Here is a 26,185-nt window from a genome sequence, read left to right as displayed (position 1 = left end):
AAACTTAGAGGATAAGCAAGAGTTTTATGCATAATAACCAAAAAATCAGCCAAAACTATCAATGTCGCTTACGTCACTTTGCAGAATTGCGGCAGTCCGTGACTAATTGACGGTTCCTATATCGTTATCTTAATTCATGCAAAACATGCAGCGTTTTTTGTTCAGTTAGCTCTAAACCCTTTTAATAATAGAAATACCAATAGCATGCACAACAAATTCAAACAAAAAACTCACCCGATAATCCGTGTTCTTGCCGGACTGGCAGCAGCTGGGGCACTCCCAGCTGTTCGGTAGATCCTCGTTCACGACACCGTTGATTTCCGGTGCCAACCGTTGGGCACACTCCGGATGGGTGATTTCGTAGCACACGGAGCACTCCATCAGCGACGATGGCCCCTCCTGCATTTGTGCCTGCAGCTTTGCTTGTGCCGGCGCGGTTATCGGTGCCTGCCGCCAACCGTCCAGGTGACAGTGGATGCACTGCGCCGTCACCGGCAACATCGGCTGCAGACACTGGCGCATCATGCAGGTCTGTTTGGCTCGGCCCGGACCACCGAACTTGACCATGTCCAGGCAGAAACTGCACTCGCCGCAATCCGATCGTTGGCATGCCTCGCAGTTCTTGCAGCGGGTCCGTCTCCGTCGCGGTCCGTTACCATCGCGTTTCTCCGCACTGGATCTACCACCCCCGCCTCCACTGCTAGTGTTGCCACTGCTCTTTTTGTACGGACCACGGATTGCTCCTCCGCCAGGGCGCGTTGGTTGTGGCGAGACGAAGTTTCGATCATCATCATGCTGCTGGATATTTGGCGGAGCGGCCATTACCGTTCCATTGGTGCTGACGTAATCTTCCTGTGGGACCGGAACCAGTTGACCGGTGGAAGAACTCTCCACACTAGGCGAGACCAACCTTTCCTGAGGGTGCTGAAGGTGTGATGGCATCATATCTGGAGTATTTTCCTCAAGACTCGCTTGGGATCCCTCTCCTTCATCTTCGTGGGAAAGCGGCGTCTTGGTTCCGCTTTCTCCGGCGTAGTATTCGTAGCGCTCGCGCAGGTACGAATTATTGCTCTTGTTGAGATCTGGGTGGAGTACTGGTACTCCGGTGATTGCCTGTTCCGGATTGTCTTTACAGTGACGCTCGACCAGTGTTCGCACGTCTTTGATTAGTGCCACCGGATCCTTGATCAGATCCGGAACATTCTTCTTTTGTGGCGGCAGGTCGTACAAGTACATTACGATTTCCTTCAGTCCGAATAGTTCGTAGTGGGTTAAATGCACATGTTGTTTCCCGGCAAGTTCCGCCTCCCGACCTGCTTCCCCTTCCAGATGGGAGTGCCCCAGCAAAGTGTACACATACTTGGCCAGTACATACCAAAGCATTTCCGTGAAGAATGGATACCGGAACTTTTGCGGTACCTTGGTGTTGTCCTCGACCTGGGCGATTTTCAACTGCTTTACTATCCCAAATGAGTGGAGGAAGTTTCCTCCGAATACTAGCGAATCTGTTGGTGTATAAACGGCGTGAATCCACCCGGTTGGAATGAAGAATGTGTTACCTGCCGTCAGGTAAACTCTCGCGCACTTTTCGACCGTATCGCCGAAGAACACATCCGACTGTTTGCCGGACAAAACCCACTTTTCGTACAGCTGTAGATTCTTCTCCGTGGGTGGAATCAACCAAAACACTTTACTACCTTTCAAAATATGGTACCACACTGACGTCCCACCGAAATCCACGTGGAAATCCGTATAGCAATTCTTCACCGACATCAGACAATACTTTTGCACTTTGGGATACATCATCTCGTTCAACACGTTCGTTCCTTCGACCTGTGATTCCTTCAGCTGCTTCGGCCACACCACATCGACCCAGTCGATCTGGCGCACGATGTGCGGACTCTGCACGTAGTTTTCCAACTTGGTGTGCGAGAACTCCAGCGAAATCACATTCAGCAGCTTCTTCTTGGTCGGGTCTTCGTAGTATCGTTCCCACTCCTTCATGGTCATTTCGACGTTTTTCTGCGTATTGACGTCCATCACGTCCAGGACGCGGCGGGACCCGACGCACATCCGCACGTCGTTGATGGTGAAGTTGGCTGATGGCACTTGCAGTCCGAGGCCGGTCTTCTCCTTGAACAGCAGCGGTATGTTGAAGCCGTACTGCTGGAGGAAGCTGCAAGAAGAAAGAAAGAAAGAAAATTTTGTGATTTTTGTCTACTCTCTATATTTCTTATGTTTCATAAAGTTGTAGAAATATTGGCAGTAGCTGCCTATGTGATTTCTTCTTCTTAAAGGTTTCTCCAAGAGGTTTATTCTGAAAATCCACCAAGAATGTTTCTAGGATATAGGTTATCTCGCACCATTCCGCTTGATTATCTCCTGAAATTCGATGAAAAGTATTTGAAGAAAGAGTTTCTGACCCCTGGGATTTCGCTAGGAGTTCCTTCTGAAATTGACCCAGATGTCCCTTTAAAATGCCTTCTGGAGTTTGAGCAGGGATTCCCTCGGGATTTTCACCGGGACTCGGAATTTAGAAAGGAACTCATTTTGGGTTTGAGCCAAGAGTTCCTCTGAAAATTCATCCAAGCGTTGCTTTTAAGATTTTAAAATGATCCTTCTGAAATTCCCCGGAAGATCCTCCGAGGTTTTCCGCGGGATTTCCTACGGAAATTATTCCAAGATTATTTTCTGAAAACTCTGCAGAAATTACTTTTATTGTTCCCATAGTCGTTCCTTCTGGGTTTCCCCTAGAAATTTTGGCTAGAATACATTTAAAAATGTTTCTGGGATAATACCTAATAATAATAATAATCCCAGTGGGATTTCATCAGGAGTTGCTTGTGGAATTCTTCAAAGAATTCCTTCTTGCATCCTTTCAGCTAATTCTTATGGAGCGCGTGCAAGATTTTTTCCATGAGTTGCTTCTGGAATTGCTCCAGGAATTCCTGGTGTTCGTGCTGGAGTTTCTATTGGATCTTTGATAATCAAAACTTCCATGAGCTTTTACTGAATTCTCACAAAAATCGTCTTTGGAATTTCTACAGGATTTCTTACTGCGTTTCCTCGAAATGTTCTTTTTTCTACAGGAGCTCCAAATGGAATCCTGGAGCAGCTTCTCCTGGGAAGCCTCCAGAAGTTTCTTTTGGAAATATCAAATATGTAGTTTTTTTTTTTCAGCGAAACATCCAGGAGTTCCAAGTGGAAATTTTCTCAAACTTATTTCTCGGAATGTTAATTTTTATCCCAGGAATTCATCCAGAGAACCCTCTAGGAGTACTTCTGCAGAACCTTCAGCAGCTTCTGGAAATCCTTACCATGTACATTTTGAAAGCCCACCTGGTGTTCCTTATAGATATCTTCCAGCTATTACCTCTAGAGATACTTCAAAAATTCTTTCTGAAAATCTCCAAGCAGTTCTTTTTAGAATTTTTTCAGAAGTTTTTTTTTCCTGAAATCATCAATGAGTTTCTTATGGGAATCCTCTAAAATTGAATGCCTTAATACCAGACTAAACTACTGTAGGAATCCCTAAAAGAACTTCTGAAGGAATTCTTCGAGAAATCACCAGAAGAAAGCCATAAAGAAATCTGATGGAATCCACAGAAGGCATCAAAGTTGGAATCCCCATAGGAACTTCTTAGAGGAATACCCAGCCTAATCTGATTGTTTTTCCATGTTGATCCAGAAGAGCAACGTCATAAGCCAGTTCGAAGTCATTTTGGTGCGCCATGGTAATGGGCTGCCACAACAACCCACGATTTTGTTCTTGATCGATCGCTCCTACCAGGATCTCGTAGATTATGATGAGGAACAATAGCGGTGATAGTTCTCCAAGAAGTCGTCAAACACGTTCAGCAGAGCTGGCCAACAAAAAAAGCGACATCTGAGAAACTTGTCAGCAGTTCTTCCTTCGAAAGTACGGTTTGTCAGTCATATCCGATTGCTTTGCCTATAGTGAGCGGTTGATCATCCCGTCGCAATACTAGAAGGAAGTTCTCCAGATGCTGCACCACAAGGAACACCCGGCGTTTAAAGGAGCGGAGCAGTTGCCCGCAGTTATGTTTATGTATACTGGCCGACCATCGACGCAGCATCGCGCAACTGAGGCCGGTATCTCAAAAACCATGGCAACGGCTTCATATCGACTATGCCGGGCTCGTCTACGATTGGTATTACCTTGCCCTAGTAGTCGATGCCTTCTCGAAGTGGCCCAAAGTAATCCCAACTCGTCGAATCACAACATCTGCAACGTAGGAAATCTGAAGAAGTCCTAGGAGGAATTTCTGAACGAATTCCTGGAGGAATCTCTAGAGGAGTTCTTGGAAAAATCCCTGGAGGAATTCCTGGAGAAATCCCTGGAGCAATTCCTAGAGAAATCTCTGGAGGAAATCTTTGAGAAACTTCTGGACAAAATCGTTGCGGAAACTTAAGCAGTTATTGCAGTAATACATGGAGGAATCCCTGGAGAAATTCCAGGAGAAATTTCTGAAGGACTCCCTGGTGAAATTCCTGGATGAATTCTGGAAGGAATCCCTACAGAAATTTCTGAAGAAATTCCTAGAAGAATTCCCAGAGGAATTCCAGGAGGAATTCTGAGGAGAATTTCTGGAGGAATTACTGCAGGAATCTCTGGAAGAATCCTTCGATGAATCCCTGAAGGAATTTCTAGTAAATTCTTGGAGATATTCCTGGTAGAATTTTTGAATGGATGTGTGGAGGAGAAATTACTGGCTAAATTCCTGTAGGAAACCTTGAAAGAATTTCCGAAGGAATCCCGGAAAAAAACCTGGAGAAATATCTGGAGGAAATCCTAAAGAAATACCTGGGGTAATTCCTGGAGTAATTCTCGGTGGAATTCCTGGAGGAGTCCCTGGAGAAATGCCTGGAGGAACTCCTGAAGGAACTTCAGTAAGAACTCCTGGAATAATTCCTAGATAAATTTCGGGAAAAACTCCTGGGAGAATTTCTGAAGGAATCCCTGACGGATTTCCTAGAGAATGCCGTAGTAATTTCTGAAGGAATTCCTAAAGGATCGATTCTTGGAGGAGTTTTTGAAGAAATTTCTAGAGTAATTCCTGGTGGAACTCTTGAAGGTATTCCTGGAGGAGTCCGTGAATAGTAAATTGGAGGAATGCCTGGAAGTATTCCTGAAGGAATCCCTCAAAATTACCTAAAGGAATGCCTGGAGAAATTCCTGGAGGAATCTCTAGAGAAATTCCTTGAGAAATCTTCAGAGGAATTGTTGTATGAATTTCATGAGAAATTCCTAGAGGAATTCCTGGAGGATTCCTTTAAATAACCCTTGAATAATCACTGGAGCACTTTCAGGAGGCATCCCTGGAGGAATCAATGGAAGAATTCCTGGAGCAATCTCTGCAGGAAGTTTTAGAGGAATTCCTTGAGGTATTTCTATGGAGGAATCTCTGGAAGAATTCCTAGAGGAATAACTACATGAATTCCTGGAGGAATTCCTGGATGAATCCCTGTAGGAATTTTTAGAGGAATCCCTGCAGGAATTTCCAAAGGAGTGCTGGAAGAAATCCTGGAGGAATTTCTGGAGAAATCCCTTGAGGAAACTCAGGAAGAATTCCTGAAGGAATCCAAGGAGCAATGCCTGAGGGAATTCCAGGAGGAGTTTCTGAAGAAATCCCAGGAGAAAGTACTGAACAAATCTTTGAAATGGGGCCGGATCACAACGTCCGAGGCCATACTGTCCCGGTCGTTAAGTCGCGTTTTTTTGCGAAATAACATCCAAAAGTTTGGGTGCGTCATAATATCCTATGTGCCTTCTTTCCTTGGACTTTATGACACACTTACATGTTTGGACGTTATGCCCCAAAAAAATGCGCCATAAAGTCCTGGGACATTATGGCCTCGGACGTTATGATACTGCGCCCAAACTACGAAATTCCTGAAGGATTCTTTTACGTGGCGCAGTGTTCCACACGTTCGCTTCATAAGCGGATGGTCATGGGTTCGATCCCAGCTCCGGCACTTGCAATTTTTCGTCAGTTGCTCTTCCCCCTGAGAGCAGCTGACACCTGACCCTCTTCGGAGCATATAGCTCTAACGGACCCGGAACTTTCGATTCTTTTAAAGAGTACGAAGAGGAACTCTTGGAGGAATCCCTCTAGCAGTTCCTGAATAAATCCCTGAAGGTTTTTTCTTGAAGAAATCCTGGAAGAATCTCGGAAGCAATCCACATGAGGAATTCCTAAGGGAATTTCTTAACAGTCCCTAGAAGAAGTTCCTGGAGGATTTTTTGAAGGAATTCCAGAAGAAATCCCAAGAAGAGTTCTTGGAGGCATTTTTGAAATAATCCCTGAAGTTCTTCCTGAAAGAATCAGAGAAGGAATTCCAGGGTGAGTCCCTGGAGGAATTCCTGAAGAAACACCATGAGGAATCCCGGAAGCAATCCCATGAGGAATTCCTTAGGTAATCTCAGGAGAGCTTTCCTGGAAGATTTTTGTAGGAATCCCTGGAAAAAAAATGAAGAAATCCATGTTTGCAGTAATTTCTGAACGAATTATTGAAGGAATGCTTGAATGGACTCTTAAATGATTTTTAGTACAATATTTTTGGGCGATTCATGGATTAATTTTTGAATAATCTCTGAAAATTTTCAGGGCGAATTTCTGGAAGAAGTTCCAGGAAAAATACTTCGAATTATTATTGGAGTAATCTTATACGGAATCCTAAAATAAATATATGGAGAAATCCCTGACTTAAAGGTTCTCTGGAAAAATTCCTGAAGGAAACCTCCAGAAGTTCCTTGTGGGAATCCTCCAAAATAGAGTTCCTGGATGCCAGATTGAACTGCTGTAAGAGTTCCTGAAAGAGCTTTCGAAGGATTCCCTGGGAAAATCACCAGAAGAAAGTCATAAAGAAATCTGAAGGAATTAACAGAAGGCATCAAAATTGGAATACCCAAAGGAACTCCTTGGAGGAATCCTAGATGGCACATCGAAAGTTGGAGTTCCAGCATGAAACCTCCAAATAAAATTTCCGTAAAAGCCTTCAGACGGATGTTCCACGAGGAATCATCAGATAGAATTTCTGGATAAAATCGCTGGAATAATCCACAATAATTTCCTGTGAAATTGTCTAAACACTTTTACTTTTACAAGTTATTCTTGTTACATTACATCGTTAAATGTTGGATCAATTTAAATTTGTTTATATTAGAGAGAACATTAATTTTGCTTAGCTCCTTATTGCAATCTTTGTTTGACAGTTTAAGTCTCGCTATCCAGTCTAGTCTAGTCTCACTCGAGAGCTAGTCTCGCGAATCATAGAATTTAATCTTTTCATACGCACATCAAGCCGTTGCACCGATACCTTTCCTTAATCGTACACTCACCAAGCCGCTGAGTACCAATTACTCCGTCGTATCGTATCTCTACTGTGCTGGCTGGCAGGGCTTCGTTGTTTTGTCGAATGAAAGCAAAATTGACGGTAATCGAAAGCGAAAATAACCACCGAGAAGTATGTAAACAGAAGCAGACGCGTGAAATGAGATCAATAGATCACGTTCATAAAAGATGATTGCACTCATTTGAATTTCACATTTTGCTCAAATTATGATAGAAATAATTCATTTTCCTTAGAATTTCGGCTTCCTTGCACCCTATTTCGCCATAGTGTACCAGTTATGGCAAATCCCATAAGGAATGCATGTAAATAGTGCGAAGTGGAACCGAAATTAAAAAGTATGTCCATAACTGGTACAGGGTTCCTATCATTGGCACACGCCGTAATAAATAGTAAAAGTGGATTTGGCTCAGATTTTATATTTTTCCTGTAAAGTATGAAAACAGATCTATCATTTGACATATCGAAGACATTCGTCGGTCTTCTTCTTACTTTTGTAGAAGTAGTTTTCCTTAGGTAGTGCGATAACTGGTACAGGCACCCTATAGATTCTGCACTTTTTTGATAGTCAAGTGACAATAAGCAGAAGAAAAATAGGAAGAAGCGTGCCTTTATATGTTTCTGATTTCATGTCTATGTAATTACTCTACTGCCTCGTACACAGATAGGGGAACGGCTCTATTTTCAGGATGCCATCTGAATTTCTATGAATTCTGTTTTTTTTTCCTGATTCCTACTTTGTATAGAAAATTCAATTCTTTCCTTCAACAGTGACTTAGAATATTGCCTCATTTTTGACAGAATTTCTGAGTAACTTCTTGAACTTTAGCTCAATCAACTTGAAAGCCAGATTTGTCAAAACTGTTGAGTAATTTGCATCAACAAGGAAAAAATTACATCATGTAATGTAATTTTACATATCACTTGATAAACGCAAATTTAAACCTTTTCTAGTATTGCCTTACTGTGCATGTTTTTGCGGAAAGTTTAACATTTATTTACTTTTGTGAAGTAATAAATAAGTTTGATAAATTTATGGTAGGTAAGTACATCGAAGCATGAGATGAAAGACAAGAGCAGCATCCCTTTTATCTCTGTTTTACCCTGTCCCTTGCAGTGGCACTCCGGACGGCGTCGCAAACATACCCATAGAAACGTTCAATGCCTCCAGCTAGGTTACAGCAAATCTGCCACCTAGTTTCGTTTTCGGAGAGCCTACGACGCGACAAACAACGGCCACGGGTGGCATTGCTTGCATTGGCTTTATCCGACACAAAAGTACCGAAATGATGGTAGGTCGGTTGCTAGCAGCTCTGTGGTGATGATGAGTAGGTATATACATATAATGATGATGGTTTGTCTCTTACCCGACGGTGAGATCGGTTCCTTTCATCTCGCGCACCATCCCGGACTGCGCAAAACGGGCCGATTCCAGCTTCTCGGCAACGCTGAAACCGCGCGCCCCCTCGTAGTCATCGTCGCCGAGGGCCCAATCGTCCGAGTAGAGCTTCCGCTGTTTCCGCTCGCGCTGTTGGTTGAAGGGCGATTCGTGTCGGCCGGTCGGTCGGTGGTAACAAGGACATGGCAGGACCAAGCATGAAACGAAATCAGAGAGAAAGAAAAAAAAAGCATATCATATCGGTGTGGTTTAGTGTGTTAGTTTGCTAATCGTGGAGGAATTCGCCGGGATTTTTTTTTCTCTGGAGGAGGAGGAGTGGTGAGCAGAACTGGCAGGATAGAAACGAAGGATTGTTTAGCACCCAATTGACAGTGATAAGCATACTATAGAAATACTTCGACTTCTTTGGGGTGATAAACAAATTATGTCACGCAAAAATCGACATTTTTCAACCTCTCCTCCTCCCTATGTCATACTTTTTGAATGGGACCTCATTATTTATTGTATATTTCCTTGAAGCAATGTTCAGTATACATCCAAAATAAAAAAAAATTGAATCAACAAGTTAGAAACAAGAACTCCTTATCTTACGCAGACATAATGAAATCCTCTAATAACTTGACAACTTCCAATTCATTTGAAATTTTACAAGATGAAGATGACAATAGTTTTGATGTTCAACAGGATTTTGTTTACAATCCTCCCAAAAAGAGAAAAAAAAAATCTACCAATTCACCCCAATTCAGCAATGTTCTTTATGAGCCTCAACCTTCAACTTCATATAACAAACACTTTCCTTTACTTAGTGAATCTTCTTCTAAGAATATCCCAGGTTTTCAAAAAATCAGTTCTGATGATTCAGTTAATAAAATAGAGCAAAATTCAAATGACAATTCCACCAATAACATCCTTAAAACATTGGAAGAGTTAGTAGACTTTTTGGATTTCAGTGATTTTTGGAAAAAAATATTAAAAAGATTTTACCATTTTTGGCTTCTTTATTGAAAAAATTGAATTCATTTGGACCCCTCATTGCTTCCCTATTCTCATTTTAATGGCTACGAACAATTCGAATAGTTTAAATATTTTACAATGGAATTGTGGCAGCATTCTTAATAAAATTGACAGATTAAAATCCTTGATATTTAATAATAATTTAGACATTTTTTGCTTAAATGAAACTTGGTTAGTTGATTCTAAATATTTTCGTATTCCACAATTCAAAATTATTCGGAAAGATCGCGATGATACATATGGAGGAGTATTGATAGGTATTAGAGATAACATAGAATTCAAATATTTAGATTTACCAGTGCAATCGCAAATTGAATATATAGCTATTTCAATCAAAAACAATGCATTTGTATTCTCAATTATTTGTTTCTATATTCCTCCTAATGCAAGCTTTACTCATTCTCAACTCAAAGCTATTTTAGTCCAAACTCCAACTCCTTTTTATATATTAGGTGATTTTAATGCGCATAATGTGGCATGGGGTAGTTCTAGATCTGATGGACGAGGTTGTTTAATGATGGATTTGATTGATGATTTAAATTCAAATATTTTAAATGATGGATCTTTTACCAGGACTGCAGTACCTCCCTTTCATTCTTCTTGTGTAGATTTATCACTTTGTTCCAGTACATTATTTATGATGTCTACTTGGAAAATTATAAATGACCCTAATAATAGTGATCACTTACCTATTCTAATAAACTTTCAAAATGCTATAGACAATCATGACCAATCATCACAAGAAATTGTTCTTGATTTATGTAAGAATGTAGATTGGATGAAATTTGCTGATTTAATATCTTCTGCGCTAATCAATATCAATGATTCTATTTCTCCAATCGAAAAATATAATAAATTTTTAGGTTTACTAAATGACAGTTTACTCAGATCACAGAAAAAGAAAGTTATTTCAAGTACTTTTAATAGAAAACGTCCTTCATTCTGGTGGGATAATGAATGTTCGACTGCATTAAAAAATAAATCCACTGCATTCAAAATTTTTCGTAAATTTGGTAGTCGGGAGAATTATTTTGCATATTGCAAAGCTGAAGCATTGTTCACAAGAATAACTAAATTTAAAAAAAGAAATTACTGGAAAAATTTTATTCAAGGTCTTGATAAGGAGACTTCATTAACTACTTTATGGTCTGTTGCACGAAATTTAAGAAATTTTGACTCTTCTTCTCCTACTATTCTAGAATACTCAGAAGATTGGGTTAATCAGTTTGCATCCAAAATTTGTCCTGATTTTGTACCTACTAAAATTAACTATAAAAGTAAATCTTTAAATTATTTTCCGGATCTTTGTATTCCATTTACCTTAGAAGAGCTTAATTTAGCTTTATCACTCACTAAAAATACTTCTCCTGGCATTGACAATATAAAATTTATTGTGCTTCAAAATTTACCAGATGATGGAAAATTACATTTACTGACATTATATAATACTTTTATTGCTGAAAATATTATTCCTCCTGAATGGCGCTTAATTAAAGTGGTTAGTATTTTAAAATCTGGTAAAGATCCATCATTAGCAGAGAGTCGTAGACCAATTAGTTTATTATCATGTTTGCGAAAACTTATGGAACGTATGGTTTTAAATCGTTTAGAACTGTGGGCAGAGAGCAATCAAATTTTTTCTGCCTCACAATTTAGTTTTAGAAAAGGTCGTGGAACTCGCGACTGTACATCAATTTTAGCATCACAAATTCAACTTTCATTCAACAGAAAACAAGATGTCGTTTCTACGTTTCTTGATGTTTCGGGTGCATATGATTCTGTTTTGATTGATTTACTTTTTAATAAAATGAACCATTTGAAAATTCCGAACATGATTTCAAATTTCATATATAATTTATTTTCATTAAAAATTATGCATTTTTTCCATAATGGGTCTTCCAAAATTATTCGTTATAGTTGTTTCGGTCTTCCACAAGGATCTTCCTTGAGTCCTTTTTATATAATCTTTTTACTTCTGATATGGCCGCAATAATTCCAAATGGATGTCATTTAATACAATTTGCTGATGATAATGTTTTATCAATTAGCGGCAAAAATAGGGAAATTATTCGTCATTTCATGCAATGCTCCTTGAATAATATTGATGCTTGGGCGTTTGACAATGGCTTCACTTTTTCAACTTTAAAAACAAAATATATCATATTTTCGAGAAAACGTTTTTCCTCAAATATTTGCTTATATCTGAATGGCCATGAAATTGATCAGGTTGATGAATATAAATATCTTGGTATTTGGTTTGATTCAAAATTAAACTGGGCTAGCCACATTTTATACATTTAAAAAGTTTGCTCAAAAAAAATTAATTTTCTTCGTACCATCACTGGTACTTTGTGGGGTGCTCATCCTTCTGATTTGATCACACTTTATAAAACAACTATTAGGTCAGTAATGGAATATGGATGTTTCACTTTTGGAAGTGCTGTTCAAACTTATTTTTCAAAACTCGAAAAAATTCAATTTCATTGTTTGAGAATTTCTCTAAAACTCATGAATTCTACGCATACCCAGTCCATTGAAGTGTTAGCAGGTGTTGAACTCCTCAAAATTCGTTATCAAAAATTAAACTGTAAATTTTTAGTACAATGTTATTCAAATAATCATCCCATTATTAATATTTTACAATCGCTGTTTGAAATCAATCCCTCTAGTAGGATACTAAATTCTTATGTGTACTGCTCTACCCTAAATATAGATCCTGCTTCAACAGTTAAATTTCATAATTACAAAATTGATATTCATACCTTTCATCCTAATATTGATTTTTCTCTATATGAAGAAATAAAACAAATTCCAAAATTAGAATATCCTCATTTCGCTAATTATTTATTTGAAAGGAAATTTATGGGTATTAATCGTGATCAATTTTATTTCACTGATGGATCTGTAAACCAAGACGGTGTAGGTTTTGGGGTACACAACTTGAATTCAGCTCATTTCTTCAAATTACGTGGTCCTTGCTCTATTTTTATTGCTGAATTAATTGCAATATATTTTGCATGTATTTTGATAAAAGATTGCACTCCAAATTTATTCATTATATGTTCTGATAGTATGAGTTGTCTCCGTGCATTAAATTCGAATAATTTTAATGTCAAAGCTCATCACATATTTTTGGAACTTAAACAAATATTATTAGATTTACACTCTCAAGGGTTTTTGATTAAATTAGTTTGAATTCCTTCACATTGCAATATTTATGGTAATCAGCAAGCTGATTCTTTGGCCAAATTAGGTGCTACTCGGGGAATTATTTTTGATCGCAATATTTCGCCATCTGAGTATTTTATCGAATTAAATAAGTATTGTTTGGATAACTGGCAAAATTTTTGGCATTCTAGTGAAAAGGGACGTTGGTGTCACTCCATTTGTCCTACGGTTAAACACTTTCCTTGGTATAACCCTATGAATGCTAGTAGAAATTTTATTTGCTGCTTTTCAAGATTGATTTCGAATCATTACAATTGTAGAAGTTATTTATACCGTATCAATATAAATGATTCAAATTTATGTGATTGTGGAGAATTTTTTGAGGACATTGATCACATTATACTATTTTGTTCAAGGTTTATTTTGCCAAGAAATATTTTTTTCAAGAATTTACAAAATTTTAACCATCCCATTCCTGAATCTGTTCGAGATATTCTTGGAAGTAAACAGTTTCCGATATTCAAATTACTGTATGATTTTTTACTTGAAATTTCATATACTGTTTGATTCTGCCTTTGTATTTTTTTTTCTTTTAATTTTTTTTTTTCAGTGTTCAAAATTCGATTCCGATGACGATTCCTCTTTGCCGGCTTGGTTAGGACATTTGAAGATTCTTGCTTAGTTATGGATTGATTCCGCAAGAGCCTTTAGTTTTAAGTTATTTATTGTAATGTTTTGGAAAAGAAGAAGAGGTTTTGTGCCTCTTTGAGAGAGATTTCAAAGATGGAAATCACTCAAAGGGGTTTTTCCCTCTTCCAAATTTTTAGTTAAAAATAAATAATAATAATAATAATAATAATAATTTATTGTATGGGTCGTCACGTTCTGTAACACCCCCCCCCCCCCCCAAAAGCGTGACGTAATTTGTGCATGACCCCTTTATGGCCTTTCCAACTGGAATAGTGCTGACCCTTATTAACAATAGGACAGATCAGTGAAGTACTAGATTTGTAGTAATGAGCTGAATTTTAGTATGGTGAGAAGGTCAATTCTCCGTTTTTCCGTGGGTATTATGATTCCTTGCCTAATTTGATGCTGTTTGAGTACAACTTTTGGCTACAGTGTTGTAGTTTTCTCCATTTCTTGCAACATAAACAACATAGTTATCAGCACACCCAACGATGTCTCTCAAAAACACTCCGACATCTCACCATGAACTTGTAAAGACGCATAAGTATATACGGATTGCCGTGAACAGCGTTAGCAATCATCGCTTCCTTTACCTTCCGCACATTGATCTGCAACATGACGTAGCCGGCGCCATTCTAGCCTAAAAAATATAAGATCACCAAAACTCTCACATTGAAGATGCCTGTTAGTCTCAAGCAGTTTGTTATCTCATTGATTTCTAGGAGTAGAGATAATATTGAGCAGCTGGAGTAGCATTTACGGGTGGTTAATAAAGCTTTAGCTTGTACAATACAAACAATATTATAAAAAACTAGCTGTACCCGGCAAACTTGGCCTTGCCTACTGCGTTTTTTGACGTTTCAAGTCCCTAGCCAAGTCCAAGTCCCTATTCAAAATGTATAAAAACCAGGGAATCAAAATTCAACCATCGCGCAACAATAATGACAATGTCGCAACCTGTATTTGTTGCGACAAAACAACCCATGCGACATAAAGTTTGTCCCAACTTGAAAATAATGGGATTAACATCGTAAACCACGAGTTTAGAGATTTTTAAGCCTTGCATTGTGATTTTCGAACGGTAACTTCGAGTCGGTAAACACTGCAACTCTGGTGAAGCTCTATTATCAACCAGTTTCGACTTTGGGTTAGTAATAATTGATTATTCACGAGTTGAAAAGTACGAAACAAATTCAGCTTCCGTTTTGTCTGCAACAAAAAATTTCGAGATCATGTCATTATCTGTCACCAGTAGGGATAAAGACTTATCGTCGCACCTTCTTTGTTGCTTGTTTTGTGCCTCTTTTGTCTGACAATTCTCTTCACTGATAAAAACCCGATTTCTAAAAACTCTCATTTTTTTCGCCTCATAAACCTTCCTTGGGTCAAAACAAACTGAACAAAACTAAGACGACCCGCATCGGACCATCCGTTCGCAAGTTATGCACGGTCCCACGTATGCCACTGCATTTTTATATAGGGGAAATTACCTATTCTCGACCGTTTTGTTCTCTTCGTCTTGAGGGGTTTTTTGAAACCTATTGAACTCAAAGTTGGCCTCAAATCCTTCCCAGCCAATGTGAATTAGATGGCCAAGTTTCAGGCAATTTGGCTGACAAAAACCCCCCATGACGAAGAGAACAAACCTGCTGATAATACCCAATGTCACCCTATATAGATAACTGTCAAAACCAAGGTTGCGACCATTCATTTGCAAAGATTTACATTCATTTGCTATTATCTCAGTTCAGAAGCATGCTATCGAAAAACAATGTATGGATGAATTTAACCTTGTAGTTTTATCTGAAAGTTTGCCGAATATCATTGGGGTCGCACACGCATGCCAAAGTCGTGAGCGAGCTGTGAAGGCAACTTTCCACAGCGTGAATGTAATTTACATTCACCGCGTGGAGAGTTGCCTTCACAGCTCGCTCACGACTTTGGTATACGTTTGCGACCCCAATGTTATTCGGCAAACTTTCAGATAAAATTACATGGTTAAATTCATCCATACATTGTTTTTCGATAGCATGCTTCTGAACTGAGATTTGCAAATGAATGGTTGCAACCTTGATACAGAATAGCTGCTAATAGCAGCTAAAACGTTATGTTGTGCATCAACTAACACCCTTTTGATACATACGCAAATCACAACGGGATCGAGGTGAATTTACTACACTTTTGCAATTATGGTATCGTAAGATTTTGACACAAATGCCCCACTCAACAACAGGGTATTTTTTTTAATTACCGTACGGGTTTGGGCCGAAGGGTCTTAGATTTTCATGAAACTTTTTTAACAGGCAGGGCTCATGGATATATGAACAAAAAAAAAAAAAAAATTCAGGGTCGTCTACTTTCCCGGAAAATTCAGGTGGATTTTTTTTGTTTTCCCCTGACACTACTTTGAAAAATCATAACTCAAGAACGAAGCATCGTAGAAACAAAGTTTTTTTAGAAAATAAAAGCCAATTTTCTCAGAAATAAAAAAATATGAACTGCAAAAAAGTTTTCCACAACATTTTCCACAGTTGAGGAAATTCGTAAAGAAAAGCCGACAATAAATTGAAAAAAAAAAACTATGGAATGCATGTTAAAAATCGACTTCTTTTCCTATGAACAATTTTAAGTTAAGTAAAACGTTATTCAAAGTTCATTTTATAAGTCAAAATTACATTGCATTCGGATCATGAAATCCGGAGATACAACAGTTCAAAGTTGGCTATTAGATAATTATACCTTTTCTAGAATATCTCTAACTCCATTAAGAATAGCCCGATCGTTCCCAAATTTGGACCATTGGCCAATTTACAGTATAAATTTGATAATTTTTGATGCACTTTTCGAGAAGTGACAACTAGTTGACCCTTTTTCAAAAAGTGAAAATTTTTCCTGTCCCGATCACGTTCTCTATCCCCTGTACCTACTGGAACTCTATCAAAGATTCCTGCTTGAGTTGTCTAAAGAGTTTTTATTTTAACTTCTTCCGAGTTTCCTGAATAAGTATCTGAAGGTTTTCCTTGCAAATCTTTCACAATATCTTGCAGAATTCTTCCTGAAATTCATCCCAGTATTCCTTCTGGAATTCTGTCAGGATTTTTTTTTTCGCGATTCCACTTTTCGCCGAAATTTATTACCTAATTCGTTCTGGAATTCTTCTCAAAATTTATTCCGGAGAAATTCCTCCTTCAATTTCTCCCAGGATTCGCCTTGAAATTCATCCCGTAATTTCGTCTAGAATTTCTTTCGACGTTCCTTCTAAATTTTACCCGAAGCTCTTTCTGGGATTTCTCCGTGGATTTTGCAAAATCCTCACGAAATTATACTTGGTATTCTTATAATATCTTGTGAGATTTTCCCTACAATTACTACGATAATCGGTATTCCTCCAGAGAGTTTTGCAAGAACTCATTCAAACGATTAAGTTTTTCGGAATTTGTTCCGCATTTCTTCTGAAATTTGATCCAGGATTACACTCGGATTCATTCGGAGATTCGCATAGAATTTCTTACGGGTTCCATACCATAATTGCTTTTAGCATCCGTCAAGAAAAATCCCAAGAGTGATTCCGGTAGAAATCCATGGAGAACCTTTGTCTCAAGGAATTCCGGAAGTAATGTTACGCAAAGAAGACATTCCGAAAGGAATCTCGTGAGAAATCCTTGAAAGATTTGAAAGAAGTAGAAAAATGACGGGATAAATACTGTGGTAGAAATTCCGGGGTGACCAACAAGAAGTTAATAAAATTCAGGTAGGAATTCTGAAAGTAATTCCGGAAAGAGCTTCTGGAAAAATCTCACGAGGAATTCCTAAGACATATCGCAGAAGAAACTCCTGCGGCAATCCCTGGAGAATATCCAAGAAACTTCACTAGGAAAACTGTTTCAGACACGAATGCCACTTAAGTGGTGAAGTGTCTTAAATATATAGTAATAATAATAATAACTAGGAAAACTCCTGGAGAAATGTCGTCCCGATCTTTTGGGAGAAAGTTCGAAAAAAAAACTTACGTGAAAAATCTGGGAAGATGCTCTGCGAGTAATAAGACCAAGCCCACTCATGGGCTCAATCAAGCGTTTTAACGTTAAGTAGAGCCCCGAACAAAGAAGCGAACCGCACCGGTCGCTGCTAAGTAGGGCTCGAAAGCGAAAAGTTTACGTACGGTTCGTAGCAGGGCTTAGAATATAGAGACACGCAAAGTACGGTCTCTATCCGTAGGCTCGTGCGCTCTCTCGCGTTTAGCTCTCTGGGTAGCGTAAAGAGGAGACGAAAAAACATGAGTATGGATTTGTTGCCCGGTATATAGTTTCTAGAGAATGATTTTCTTGTTTTGTATAGGTAGGAATTTATTTTAGTTTGCATCAAACATTTGAAATTTTCAACCAATTAATATCATAGATCGTTACACGAATAACACAACAAATTGTCTAACATAGAATTGTGATAGAGTGACGATAAAAACGCAGAAAAATAATAGGTTTAAATTGACAAGCTTTGCTTAAGTATGTTATGAATAAAATTTTCGCTTCTGCGCCAATTTTAGGATCAAGCATATCGAAAATGTATTGATTTTCTCTTAAAAATAGTTATGATTGCTCATAATCGCACCTTTAGTTTTTAATTCGGCCGATCGTTTCGAAACTAATATTTGAAGAAATGTATAGTGATTCAGTGAGTTTTGCTGTTTTAACACGTACATGTTTGAGCCGGGTTTTCTACGCAGCAAGTAAAGCTTAGTTTCGCACATTTAGAAAAATGTCCAAATAAATAACTCGCGAAGTTCGTTTCGACAAGTTCCAAAATTATCGTCATCCGTCGGAGATTCCGGTGAGAAGATGTGCGTATTTTCTAACCCGAAAAGAAACTATTTGACGGTAATAAGTGACCACAAGGTTTTCTTTCTTCACTTTCCGGGCTGAGATCCTCCGCTTTGAAAGAGCTGTGCCTCGCGTTTCGTTTTGTCGTGTATATTTCAAAAAGGCAAAAGAGTTTTGGTTTGATTGCTGTTTTTGAAAATGGTGGTCGTCAGTGGGTGGTTTATTAAATATATATTTAAAAATATAAATTAAATAAACGAGACATTAGGAAGAAAGTGTGCGAAATGGGTAACTTCACCGTCCACGCATCCTTCCTCCCCTGTAAATTCGAGAAGTACCTTGCCGAAATAAAATATTCTGTACTCCAAGTATTTAGAAGAATCATCTTTGCGCGTAAATACAACGCAGTAGACCAGGCCGCTTTGATGCATGTGTCATATCTCTGATATGCTGCAAGCATCAGTATTGACAAGAAAAGTAACACGATTGCTTTCCAGGGTGATTCCGCGTATGTATGAGATTAGATAAGAGTAGTTACGATTTTTCAAAGATGCATTGACTGTACCTAACTCAACTCAGATATCATAGAAACACTACAGTTATTTCTTTTTGTAAAAACTAAATCATACCGATAAAAATCTTAAAAAATGTAGTCGAGCTGCCAAGTTTCAACAAATAAAATAGGCGGTGTGCAGGACTGCCATATTGTAGGTTCCTCGTTATAGAAAAAGCAAGGCGTTGGATGTTAAAATACAACAATTGTTGTATGAAGTGCCAAAAAGGAGAGTGGGCTCATTATGTACTTTGACAAATACGCAGTCTACTTCAAGCGCATAGAATCTGCTTCCAACAAAATATTCATATACCAGCATCCAAAAGATCGCAATGTATATTAAGATTTGCGAGTGATGCTTTGTAACTAAAAGGTTGTGACTGAGTATAGAATTAGCTAATGTTAAAATACACGTTAATGAAAAAAAGTTGCGCAAACTTATCGCAGACTGTTGGAAGACAGCTTCTACTATAACCAGGATTCAAGAATCTTGACCTACGCAAAGTTGTAAAGGAGACAACTACGTTATAAATGTGTTGGAAATGCAAGGGATGTAATTATTCAATAAACCTAATTATTAAAAAAAAAATAGAGACGAACCAGCCAAGGGCTGAAAGTCTCTTTAATAAAGACAAATCAATCAATTATTAAAAAAGATGCTCATAATCTCAAATTCAGATAAATTTCTTGCGAGAAAGGCAACATGAATATTGAAGAGATGGATATTATTTTAGATAAAAATTCAACCTACAAGTCATACAGTAAGCAACAAACATATAATTTAAAAAAATGCTTGAATTCCGGGATTAAATACAATCATAAATTATTGAGAAAATGATATCTTTAAACGCACCAAAACTGGTACAAATCTCGAAGGGAATTATTTATTTGAATTCAATTTTTACTAACAGTTTTCAGTCTTATCCAAAACCCCATCTTTCATAATATGAGCACAAATTATTATACTGAATAAGATTTGCAATAACCCTATAGAAATACACAAAATATTGCGATGATTTACAGAAGTGCAAAAAACCGATGGTATGGAGAGAATAGAGACCACCGGTGCGCAAAGGCGACCGATCATAATTTTACTCACATGGAAACGAACGACCGGTGCGAAAATGGGTTGATAACGAAATTAAAAATCGTCAACGACGTGCTGTTGCGTGTGTAGTATTAAGCCCACGGGTGGGCTTGGTCTAAGTGAGTGCGTAAAACCTGGGCGGAACTATTGGATGATTCTCAGGAAAAGCACTTAGCGAAATAGTAACGAGAAACCTCTATGAGAAGTCTTGAAAGAAACTCCGGAAGAATTGCCAAGATGAACTACTGGAGCAACTACTGACTTATATCTAAAAAAATAACAGGCCAAACATTTCAATAGGTCCTATCCGCATTTCAGAGGCTCTCTTTGTTCAATTTCTCTTTCAATTATTGCAATGTAATGGCACACTTTTTAACTATTTTTGCAGTACAAATCAAAAGACGATTGTATTGATTATCGTTCAATGCAAGGAGACAATCATAATACAAATAAACAGCTGAGATATTAACGAAAGACAGGGAAACCAAAGAGAGCCTCTCTTCTGCAGATAGGACCTTTAAACATGTTTGGCCTGATAATCCTGGAGATTGAAGCCCCAGGGGAACGTGCGGAAGAAATTCTGGGTTGAATCCTTTGATACATTTTCAGTCGAACCTTAGCTGAAATTCCATAAAGAACTCTGGGAGCAATTATGATTATGAGCAGATGAAATACGGATGAAATTCCAAGAACTTCGTAAGGAATTCTGGTAGAATTATTGACGAAACCCGGAAGCAATGTCGGTTAGGAAGGATCCCGGAAGATGTTAAAAAAAATAATTTCGGAAAGAACCCATATAGGAATCCTTGGAGGAATTGCCGGACAAATTTTGGAGAACTTTGGTTCAGATAGCCGAAGCGATAAACGTACGAGTAATTCAACATTACCATGCTATAAGGGTGACGAGTTCGATTCTCGGTCGGTCATGGAACATTTCGTAATGGACATTTTCTTGATTTCCAAGGCTTGGAGTATCTTCGAGCCTGTCACACGATATTCACATGCAAAATGGTCGTTGGCTGAGCAAGCTATTAGTCAATAACTGTGGAACTGAAGTTGACGTTGTTGTCAAACTAGTTGACGCCCTGAAATTCAAACTGTTTTGTACAAGAAGAACCGATATGTATTGAATTGGGTCACAACCTGCAAGCTGGAAGCATCTGACCTTCAGGGCAAAGCATAAGTACATCTCCGGTCAGCCCCGGCTCAATCGACTAATCGTTCACACTTCTCGTATTGCACTCTGATCTACCTACAATTACCTACTCCGCGACCAGCTCCACCGGCGCGCGGCGTCAACATTGCAATTTTTCCTCCATAGCTCATGTTCGTAAACACGTAATCGTCTATTTACCTTTCGCTACCTTCCCCCTTCTCATCACCACCACCACCATCGGACATCGGACTCGAACAACTGCTTAAACGAGTCAGCATTAATTGCCGGCCCCGGCAGTCAGGCGAATTCTCGCGGCCGAAAACAAATCCAAACAGTCGGTGCACCACACACATCTTCTCCTCGAACCTCTTGCGGGCTTTGAGTTTGAGCACCATTATCGCATCTCACAAACCGCGTTTAAGCTTGTTTGGGGCGGGCGAGCGTCTTAAAAAATGTGCTGGGGATATTGTTATTGCTTTACTGGTGCGTGTATCCACTGCGATTCTCGATGAGCAAGCAGCTAGCAGAAGTCAATCGAGTAAATCGGCATTCTTCGCACATCACCGTACACATCGACCATCCTTCCATCCAAACCAATCCGTATCCCAATATCCCATTCTCCAAAAAAGCGAGGGTCTGACTTGGAAATTGGCTTTTGCTTCTGTACTTGCGAACAGTATACAGTCACTCACTTCCATATTGGTACAAAATTATGTTTTCAAAGGATTAGGAAAGAATGACAAACTGCACGTAAAATTTTATTTTTATTTCAAAGCATGGGGTAATGAGAGCGCAAGTCAGCCTCAAATCGCATGTGCATTGTGCATGCTTTCCGTTCAAACGTGAGGCTAAGGGTGGGATTATGAAGATGTCATTGATAAGTATAAATTTTCACCTAGGCTGAGTGTACCAGTTATCGCCATAGTGGTTCCCTATTTGGCCATAGTGGTTATTTGAAATAATTCAAAATTTTGCATCATTTTAAGAGTTTTAATGACAAGATACGTTCAAATTCTTGCTACTAAAACTTTCAAAATAGGTCAAAACTTGAAAACTTTCTTAATAACCACTATGGCCAAATAGGGAACCACTATGGCGATAACTGGTACACTTACCCTATATGATTTAGAGAGTTTAATTTTGCCTAGTTACCTAGTGGCCTTGGTCCAAGAACCTTACTTCCGTAAGGGGAATTTCTATCTAGGAAACCTTGTGAACCCGGTGTTTGCTACTTTCAGTAAACATGAAATGGCAAACTCGCGTGTCATGCCTCGAGCCTATGTGCTTGTCAACAACGCAATAGTTGCTACACTCATCTCTGAACTAACCACCAGAGATGCTTGTGCTATCACAATTGATGTTTCTGTTGGAAACCTCAACAGGAAATACGTCTATTGTTCGGTTTATTTACCGCATGATGAACCATCCCCTACGGATGCTTTCAAACAAGTCATCGCATACTGCACTTCAAAAGGCCTTCCGCTAATTGTTGGCAGTGATGCTAATGCTCACCATATCATCTGGGGCAGCTCAGACATTAACTTGAGAGGCTCCAGTTTGATGGAGTACTTAAGTAGTACAGATCTTGGATTACTTAACTAGAGTGGAAGTGCTAGACATAACGCTTTGCTCTAGTAGAATTAGTCACGAGTTGACCAATCGGCCGTCAGATGAAGAATCTTTATCTGATCATCGCTACATCTGATTTTGAATATCTGAATGTTACTTCGCAAACCTTGCGTTTCAGGAATCCCCGGTCAACCAACTGGGATCTCTTTACTGCTTTGGTTGCGGTCAAATTTCAAGGATATTCATCATTCCTTGATACTGATGCTGTTGATACTACACCGGCCTCCATCATGGAAGCTTTCGAAGAAGCTTGCCCTCTGCAGTCCTTGGAGGAACTCTGATCTGGCGAAACTTAGGAAACACTGTAGAAAGAGTTGACACAGACGACATTCGGCTGGATCGGAGGCTTTCAGGTCGACTCACAAGGCCTACCAGAAAAAGCTCTTCGGTCTGCTGAACAATCCGGCTAGAAAAACCTATGTACAAAAGCTTCTAGTTTGAGTGAAGTCAGTCAGTTTTCCGAGTGAACGGACTTCGTTTGCCAAATGGCGCTTTGACTTCGTCTAATTAGGAAGTTCTAAAATATTTATTTAATACACACTTCTCTGGATGTGCGGATATTACATCTTCGAATGAACCGGATGTCTTTTCTTGTAGTTATAATTCTCTGGCTTCTGATCGAAGTATCATTACTTTAGAATCGGTTGAGTGGGCACTAAACATCTTTGCTCCTTTCAAATCTCCTGGAGCCAACATGTTTTCAAAAAAAAACTACTTGTTTGCAGTTTTGCTACAGAGTATATTCCCAAATCTTGGTGGAATATTACTGTAAAGTTTATTCCGAAAATGGGTCGTGCGTCGTATGAAGAAGCAAAGAGTTTCAGGCCTATCAGTTTGACTTCTTTTCTTTTGAAATGCTTGGAACGCCTTGTCGATCATCACTTCCGTGATGTTCATCTGGCTAACGTGCCTCTTCATGTGAACCGACAACATGCCTACTTACCGAAGTCCACTGTGACTGTTTTACACAAAGTTGTTTACGATATCGAGAAGGCATTCGCTCGAAAGGAATCCTGCTTGTGTGTTTTCTTAGATATCGAGGGTGCCTTTGACAGTGTGCCTTTCGATGCCATTTTGGAAGCCGCACGGAGTCATGGTATATCTCAAATGATTTCCAATTGGATTCATCAAATGCTCAAAAACCGATATCTCTTCTCGACATTGCGTCTAGCAGTGATTAGGAAATTGAGTGTTTGTGGATGCCCCCAAGGGGGAGTCTTGTCACCGCTTTTGTGGAATCTCGTGGCAGATACGCAATTGAGGCAACTCAATAATAGCGGTTTTCCTACTTATGGTTTTGCCAACGACTACCTAGCATTGTTAGTTGATATGTGTATCACCACCCTTTTCAAACTGATGCAAAGCGCCCTTCAGGTAGTTGAGGGTTGGTGTCGCCAATATGGCCTTTCGATTAATACGAGTAATACATCTATTGTTCTTTTTACGGAAAGGCGAAACCGTAATGGCATTCAACCTTTGCGTCTCTCTTCTGAAATCGATGTGACTGAACAGGTAAAGTACGTTGGAGTCATTCTTGATTCCAAGCTTTCCTGGACACCTCACATTGAGTTTAGAATCAATGCCGGCGAACCTTTGGTACAACTTGGGGTCTTAAGCCCAAGTATATCAAATGGATCTACACAGCTGTTGTTCAGCCAATATTGGCCTATGGAAGTCTTGTGTGGTGTCAAAAGGGCGAAATGAGAACGATCCAACCAAAGTTAGGCCATCTGCAAAGGATGTGCTTAATGGCGATGTCTGGAGCGTTCTCTTCAATTCCCACGGCATCGCTCGAAGTTCTCTTTGACGTTGCTCCACTACACATTCACCTCAAACAAGAAGCACTTTCTTGTACTTACCGTCTACGGGTACTCGGTCTACTAGAGGAAACTCCTGTGAACCGCACATCAACACACACCTCGTTGTTTCCACTTTTGGTGAATTGGCACAAAATTGTCCTTGCTCCAAGTGATCTTACAATTGCTTGTAATTTTCCATATAGGACATTTTCCACGAAATTCCCTTCCCGGGAAGAGTGGACATCTGGATATCTGGAAAGAAGTATTTCAGACGACATCGTATGTTACACTGATGGCTCCCTTCTCGAAGGTCGAGCAGGTGCTGAGCTAATGTGTATCAGTCTTACTCACTTGGTAGACACTGCACCGTTTTTTCAGGCCGAAATCTTTGCTCTTATGTGCGGAGTGCAATCAGCACTTCAGCAGCACGTAATGGGCAAAGTAATATAGGGTGACGATGGGTATTATCGGCGGGTTTGTTCTCTTCGTCATGGGGGGTTTTTGTGGGCCGAATTGCCTGAAATTTGGGCATATAACTCAGCTTGGTTGGGAAGGATCTGAGGCCAACTCTGAGACCTACAGGTTTCAAAAAACCCCCCATGACGAAGAGAACAAAACTGCCGAGAATACACAATTTCCCCTACTTCTGTTCAGATAGCCAAGCTGTTATTTAAGGCCAACTCCAGGTCGAAGATAGTTATCGTTTGTCGAACTCAAATCGAGGAGCTGAATTCAGCAAACGCTGTTCACCTTGTATGGGTACCTGCCCATTCTTCCATCGCTGGAAATGAATTGGCTGATGAGTTAGCTCGCACTGGAGCATCACATGACTTCATTGGCCCTGCTATTCCGATATCGAAGTGTTGGATAAAGCTTTAGATTCACACCTGGACTGCTACTCAACACAGACAATACTGGAATAGTTTGGAGTCATGTCGTCAAACCAAATTGTATTGTAGTGAGCCATCTCCAAGGGTGGCGAAGTATCTAACAAATCTGTTTAAGCAGAATTGCAGCATGCTGATCAAAGCATTGACTGGCCATTACCGACTCAGTTATCACATGGCGAATATTGAGCAAACTGATTCATTTGCATTTTTGAAAGCTGTGAATCCGATTATGGAACATCGTTTCATTGGATATCTAACTGTCCAGTCCAGTGCGCAACTGCGTTTCAGAGGACTTGGTAAACACTTTTTAAGTTAAACTGACTTCAGAAACCTGAATATTCAGGGCGTTCTGTTGTTCTTAACCCACTGTGGTAAAGAGCTATAGGCTCTCTTTACGCTTTATGCGTTATTACAGTGCAGTACCCGTTTCAGGGCGCTGTTTGTACCCCCATTGTGGTACACGTAAGCTTTAGAACCCTCTTCTAGGGTTACGAACCTATTCCTGTAGAAGACAAAGCAAGGTCGTAAAAATCACAATCATAGAAGTCGGCGTTATCCTCCATTTTTTAAGTTGTTTATTCCTATTCCAGTTGTCGTTAAAGCTAGTTC

At 39.4% G+C, this 26,185-nt stretch overlaps 1 protein-coding gene across 1 annotated transcript in view; it reads right to left on the bottom strand.

Moving 5' to 3' along the window:
* The window catches only part of LOC109426325 (jmjC domain-containing histone demethylation protein 1), a 56,263-nt gene that overhangs the window by 10,150 nt on the left and 19,928 nt on the right, over positions 1 to 26,185 (bottom strand). Inside the window, exons 2-3 of the mRNA XM_062858674.1 lie at positions 8,742 to 8,902; positions 235 to 2,176 (exon numbers count right to left, since the gene is read on the bottom strand). Of these exons, the coding sequence (XP_062714658.1) occupies positions 235 to 2,176; positions 8,742 to 8,902 (2,103 nt within the window). The remainder of the gene's footprint in view (positions 1 to 234; positions 2,177 to 8,741; positions 8,903 to 26,185) is intronic.

The sequence above is a fragment of the Aedes albopictus genome, chromosome 3 (genome assembly GCF_035046485.1).
Source record: "Aedes albopictus strain Foshan chromosome 3, AalbF5, whole genome shotgun sequence".
Lineage (NCBI taxonomy): Eukaryota > Metazoa > Arthropoda > Insecta > Diptera > Culicidae > Aedes > Aedes albopictus.
Note: the sequence above shows the minus strand (reverse complement) of the source record. Positions and strands in the feature narration are given on the sequence as shown.